General features: G+C 46.3%; 1 protein-coding gene across 1 annotated transcript; it reads left to right on the top strand.

The window, feature by feature from the left end:
- The first annotated feature begins 290 nt into the window (after positions 1-290).
- On the top strand, positions 291-3,779 carry LOC147977742 (uncharacterized). The gene is made up of 5 exons (XM_087514527.1): positions 291-528; positions 707-789; positions 2,406-2,533; positions 2,685-2,963; positions 3,653-3,779. The coding sequence occupies exons 1-5, from the start codon at positions 291-293 to the stop codon at positions 3,777-3,779; spliced, it is 855 nt and encodes a 284-aa protein (XP_087370653.1).
- The last annotated feature ends 2,653 nt before the right edge of the window (positions 3,780-6,432 follow it).

Below are 6,432 nucleotides of genomic sequence, written 5' to 3'. Positions count from 1 at the left end.
GCATGCCACGTAGGCAACAAATACACCCACGTACGGGGAATGTGACCGTATATGCACGCCCACACAAGTTTGAATACCAGAAATACATATTTTATAAGTTTGTGCACCAAACTGACCGTCGCGCGTGTGCAAGTTGTAGGACTTGTAATGTATTTACCTCATTTTGCAAAGGAGGGAGTACAACACAAGCATAATAATTGCCACTTTCCAGCATGTGCCACCTCCACACATGTCGTGGCGCCGCACACACTCCTCGCTCCACTGCCCCCTGAACCAGAGCTCGGCAAGCCATGGCCATCCAACCGCAGCACAGCAGGGGCAGCAGAGCCATTGCGGCGAAGCCTTCCGCTAGTGCGAGAGAAAGGAAGACAAGGCTGCAGTACATTGTCGCGGCCAAGAACCTGGGCAAGCTGGAGCCCAGGCAGCTCGCCCTCCGATTCCGACAGCTCGCGGCGTGTCTCCTCGTCCTCGTGGCTTGCGCCGGCATGGCCGAGCTTCTCTCCGCCCCGCTCTCGCCACGGGTCCCCTGTAAGTAACCGATCATCACAGACCCCCTGCAGACCATATTGCGTTTCCTCCGTGCTGGGGAATAATCGCGCCGGCGACGAGGCGAAGGTGGGGCGGATCGACCAATAATCGTCCATCCTTGAGGTCCCCGAGTTCCCTTGATTCCTCACTGCATTTCCCATCTATTTGATCTGAATAGTGTCAGTATCAGTATGTTCAGGGATCGAGCTCGGGACCAGGGCGACGAGTTCTTGGGACGTCCGTGCTGATGTGGATGCAGATGTACCACAAGGGGATATGCTCATTCCCATGCCTTTGCCATGCATTTGTGACCCATGCTTTGCATTACATATGATGATTGATTCTACTACTTGTATGTGTATTTGCAAGCTTGGTGGAGATATAACTTGCTATTGCCATATTTGCTTTGTGCCCCATGCCTATGATTATACTATGATCTTGCTTTGTGTTCGTGCTTGCGTTATGTCATGTGCATTGTCTATGCCTATTATTTGCTCACATGACATGATTGCCATGATTTCCTCTAGTATGTTGCATCTTCGCACTACTAGCTTGGACGACTTGATTACTATGGTTGCTTGCCTTGTTGCATCACCGATGATTCATACCTGTTCACTTCATGCGGTTGATGACAACCATCTACATGCTTTGCACATGATTGTTATTGCTTGCCGTCATATATCTTCATATGTTGCCTCTCTCATGCTAGATGATTTTCCATGTATTGAGTGCAACCATGATTTTAGTCTTGCTAATGAGATTGCCCCCATAGCATTCTCACATATGTTTGGAGATTTTGACATATCCCTTGTGAAGCATACTTGTCTTACCTATTTGCACCATATACCTAGTGCCATGAATATTGCCATTGTTGCATCATATTATTCACGCACTTGTGCTTCTAATGGTTATGTGCAAGAGAAGAGAACCATCATGATGGATGATGTGTTTATCTACCATGCGCATATGTTCTTTATTTTATTGTGTGCATGTGTAGGATACTTGGACCTTGTGTCAACTTCCACGTCACGTGAGTTGACAACCCGAGCTCTTGAGAGCGAACCACCTCCTACCACGACGATTCTACATCGCACTTGTTTGTACTTCGGCATTGTGAAGGACGCACAAGAACATACTTTCAAGGTGATATCCTTCTCTTTTGAGAATCCCAAAACCATGAGCATGAATATTATGGATCATACTACTTGTGTTGCTTGCACCATGAGACTTGGACAACTTGATTGCACACTTGTTAGAGATCTTGCTTCGACTTGTCATTTTCACCATTCCATGCATCATGATATATATATGTCTTGTGTGTTGCATCCAATTCTTGGATTACTTGCTCCTATCACATGTTTGGTTGCAACAATGCTGTTTCTTCACATATGTCATGTCCCAATGATTGCTACATGCTTGCCTTGATTGCCTCATACATGATGAATACTCGCTCTTTCTATTGTGTTGAGTGACATACTATCTTCACTACACCCTATGCACATTATGCTTGGATTGTCTTGCACTTGTCTCATGTGTTTAGACACTTTATTTTACTCGGTGTTGTGAATGATTCATATGCCTACCATAGACCTTTCATTGAGCAATTTATGAATGCTTGCTATGAAATTGAGGTAGATGCTTCTTCTCTTGTTACACATATTTGCATCACTACCTCACATTTACATGCTTGTTTCCATGATGTCCTTCTTTGTGCTCAATTTATGTGCTTACATGCCATGTCACAATCATTTGTCACACCATATGCTATGCTTGATGACAACACTTGTTGGGTGAATCACCTCTTGAATGCTTGGTTTTGCACTAACGCTAACTGCATTTGTTTTTCCAAGTGTTTGTTCTCTTTGCTCCTTTTAAAGGAATCACGAGGCGGTGCGACATTGGAGAGTGCCCATTTCAAGCTTCAAGATGACGAGAACTTGGTGATCGACCACTACTACACGGCGACGCCATCCCTTTCCTATGGTGATTTGGATTTCGATCCGAGGTCGGATCTTTTCCAAGGGGGAGGGGATGATGCGGAGCATCCTATGGACATCACCATGTCAAGAGTTCATTCTTGCGACGGCGCAACAGCATCAGGAGGTTCGCGGCGACGGTGAACTCGTGCGACGTGCTGGTGGCGGTCCATGGCGCAGGCCTGACCAACCAGATGTTCCTCCCGGCGCAGCCGTGGTGGTTCAGATCGTGCCGTGGGGCAGGATGGAGTGGATGGCCACCAACTTCTACGGTGAGCCAGCGCGTGGCATGGGCCTTCGGTACCTCGATTACCATGTGGCCGGAGAGGAGAGCAGCCTGGCCCGACGGTACCCGAGGGACCATGCCGTGTTCAGGGACCCCATGGCCATCCATGCACAGGGGTGGAAGGCGCTTGCAGAGGTGGTGATGACGCAGGACGTGAGGCTCGATCTAGACAGGTTCAGGCCTACTCTCCTACGTGCCCTGGACCTTCTTCAAGATTTTAAGTTCATGTGTCCTTGTTGATTCTTTTACTCTTCTGAGGTAAATAGAGCACATGCATGCATGCATTGGATAGTTTGTATATATAGACTGGATTACTGTGTTCATACTCATAGTAATGGAAATGTTACACGAAATGGACTTGAATAAACCTTTGTTAGGCACTGCAATTCTCACTGCATACCCATGTCTCTCAGTTCCTCCAATGAATCACTAGAAAGCCAGAGAATTTTATTACTCTAGTTCCCAAACATGTCTCTCAGTTCCTCCAATGAATCACTACATGATGGCCCTCAACTCTCAGATGCAGCACTGATCTATTCATCTCTCTTATGACCTCTTATGTAATGTAGTATTTGCAATTTGCAAAAGCTATATCTGTTCATGCCATGGTCTGTGGTGGTGGCGGGAGGGGTGGGAGTGGTGGTAGGGATGGCGATGGCGGTGGCGGTGGGGATGGGGCTGGGATCTCGGGGGTGGGGGGGGGGGGGGGGGGGGGGGGGGCAGTGTGGGTGGCAGGCCGGGCAATTGGCCTGGCACTCTTCCTGCGTCTTGAAACACTTGGGGTAGGGGAACAGCAGCCGCACTCCTCGTAAAGCTTGTCGTCCAGCTTGCACTCGCGGTGTATGCAGAACTTTATGTACAGCTTCCCCTCCTCCATCACCGCCGTCTTGTTCCCGGACACCACCGCCGCCCTCGTCCTCCCTGCTGCCTCCGGACGACTTGACACAAACGACAACACCACGTACGCCGTCACCATGCATGCCGGTTAATGGTACGTCGTGGTGGTGGTATTGATGATGACACAAGAACGAAGAAGAGAAGATGCCGGTTAATGGTCGCTTACATTGCGCGGCCGCCACCAGGAGTCCGACGAGCAAGACGGCCATCATCGCGTGCACCGGCGTCTTCATCATCTTGGCACTGCTCGATTGAATCAGCTACCGTGCAGGCCTGAGTGTATATAGTGTGATGGAGCGTGCGCCGTGGATGCAGCAGACTTTGAATGCGCGCCGAATTACAACACTCCATACGTGCGTTCCCTGGATGGATGCAGCAGACTTTGAATGCGTGCACAAGCGAAGGTAGGCCACAGCCCATTTAGCCTTGGGCCGTGCATCACTATGTTTTTTGTTTTGCCCAAAAAACATCACTATAGTTTTGTAAAGGTTATTAAGATTTTCTAAAAGAAATGTCTTTTTTATTTCCCGGCGGGAGAACATGTTGGTACTAGTAGCATATATACCGAAGGTGAGGTCAACAAGTGTGCTTACACTCGTACATCAGTTATCGTTGTAGGATATGAAGATTGTGTCGTGCAATAGATCAGGTCAAATGTCACAAATAGACTACAAAGACGTCTGTAGCGAGTTTGGCGATCTCAGAGGTGCTTTACACTGTTGCTAATTGTTAATTCCAAGTTGGTCTCTTTGTCACCAGATGCCCAACGATCGATTCAGGATGACCTGATTGATTGGTAGTGCACCTTTGTGATCCATGATTCGGTTCGCTGCATGACATGAGTCGGAACAAGAAGAGAAAAGCGAGCGATGCGTGTGCGCCTTGCACATCGATCGGCCTGTGTGTCTGTCTGCATTCCTCCGGCCAACCAAGAACGATAAATCAGGGGAGGCCGCTCGTACGCTGGGAGATTCTTCATCTCCGTTTGAATTTGGAACAAAGTGTTAAATGATTTGGATCCACGTGGTTCCAAAAATCTCCAATATGAAATGAATTTGATCGCCATAGGATCGTACCATATCTGTACTTATATACAACTACTAGATGGAATTATGCTGCATTCGAGGACACGCATAGCAGCCGCACCTTCTGTCCATTCAAATACTATACTCCTCTGCGCAAGTCCACACTAATCGTCTCACCCTGTACCTGAACCTGAGGGAGGAAATTGGCGTCGACCGATCCATCCATCATGGCAGCCACGCAGAACTAGAGGAGACAATCCACATGTTTTTCGGCAGGAGCCATTTTCCACAGCGGAGCTTGGATTCGATGAATTTGCTGCTCGGTTTCGGACACAGTTCCCCTAAAACGTCCATGTCCTGAGGCTAATTAGACTTTCTTGTCGTGCCAAGAAAATCGTCGTCTGAACATTTTTGGGGTCTTCCTTTGTTTTTTGTTACTCAACATATAAGATTTGTTTGAAGTCAAAGTGTGCAAAGTCTGATCAAATTATATTTAAAATATCAACATCTACAATATTTAAGTTTATATGTGTGTGTGTGTGTGTGTGTGTGTGTGAAAATTAATTTCATCAACCACCTAATGATATTGATTTTCTGTTGTGAATGTCGTTATTTTTCCTAAAAAGTTGGTCAAATTTTATTAAGTTGATATGCAGATTAAAAAGAAACGAAGGAAGTATTATAGCAACTCAAGTAGTATTGCCATTATCAGTCGGATCATCATAATAATCGCCTGTGTGATGTTTGAGGCCCAAAAACAGGTCCAACGGATTTGCCATACCGGCATCGGCCTTCATGTTTTCTGCATCACGCTCCGAATAGTGGGTCGCCACCTTCAAATTTGGATACCGAGAGCATGGTTAGTAATACAGTTAATAATCGGCTATAAGAAGTTTTCATGTTATCTAGAGCCAACCTAATAGTCGGCTTGTACAATAATAAGTTTTAAGTATATACTACTTTATTAATAGTAGGTCCATCTTACAATCTTCCAAAGCGTCTTGGGTCTCGTGCTAAAGCCGACTCTTATTCTACGCTTTCCTTCTCTTTCCTTATCTATCTCCTTCAACTAAGCAAAGATGTAATATTTTAGTCTTTATATATTGTCTGCTTTATGTCACCTTACTGTACTTGCTCTGAGCGCGTTGATATGAAGCAAGCTTTCAAACCAATAGTGTATCCCGGTTGTAATGCACGGGCACTGCCCATCAGAACTATCAAAGTGTGACAAATATATCGCGCCAAGTGGAACTCTTTTTGTTCAATCCCCACCATTCAAAGTTGAGATAGTAGTACGTACCTACGTGTGTCAGGTCACTTGGTAGTTAAGTAGCTGGTTGATTGATTTGGGTAACGGGGTCACTTTTTAAGCACCCCTGGCAAGCTAGCTAACTAGCTGATCAGTTTCCCGGTAATTCTGTGTTCTAGAAGCAAACTAATTTGTGTACTTGCAACCAACGGCAGGCATGCAACCTGCTAAAAGTCGCCTTGGCGAGAGAAAGATGGAATGAAGTAGTACTAAGCCAGTGATCAGGATGATATGACGGTGATCGCCGACCTGAATCAATCAATCTCTCATCGCATTCCAGGTCCACCGTATCGATTATAGCTTTTTTTTTAAAAGGGGATCTCTCCGGCTTCTGCATCAGAGTGATGCATACGGCCATTTTATTAATCAAATAAAAAGGTTTCAACAAGGTTCCGAAGTCTCCAATTGTAG

Source organism: Triticum urartu, chromosome 3A (assembly GCF_056163025.1).
Source record: "Triticum urartu cultivar PI428250 chromosome 3A, HENAU_Tu73, whole genome shotgun sequence".
Lineage (NCBI taxonomy): Eukaryota > Viridiplantae > Streptophyta > Magnoliopsida > Poales > Poaceae > Triticum > Triticum urartu.
The sequence above is the reverse complement of the archived record's forward strand: the minus strand, read 5'-3'. Positions and strand labels throughout refer to the sequence as shown.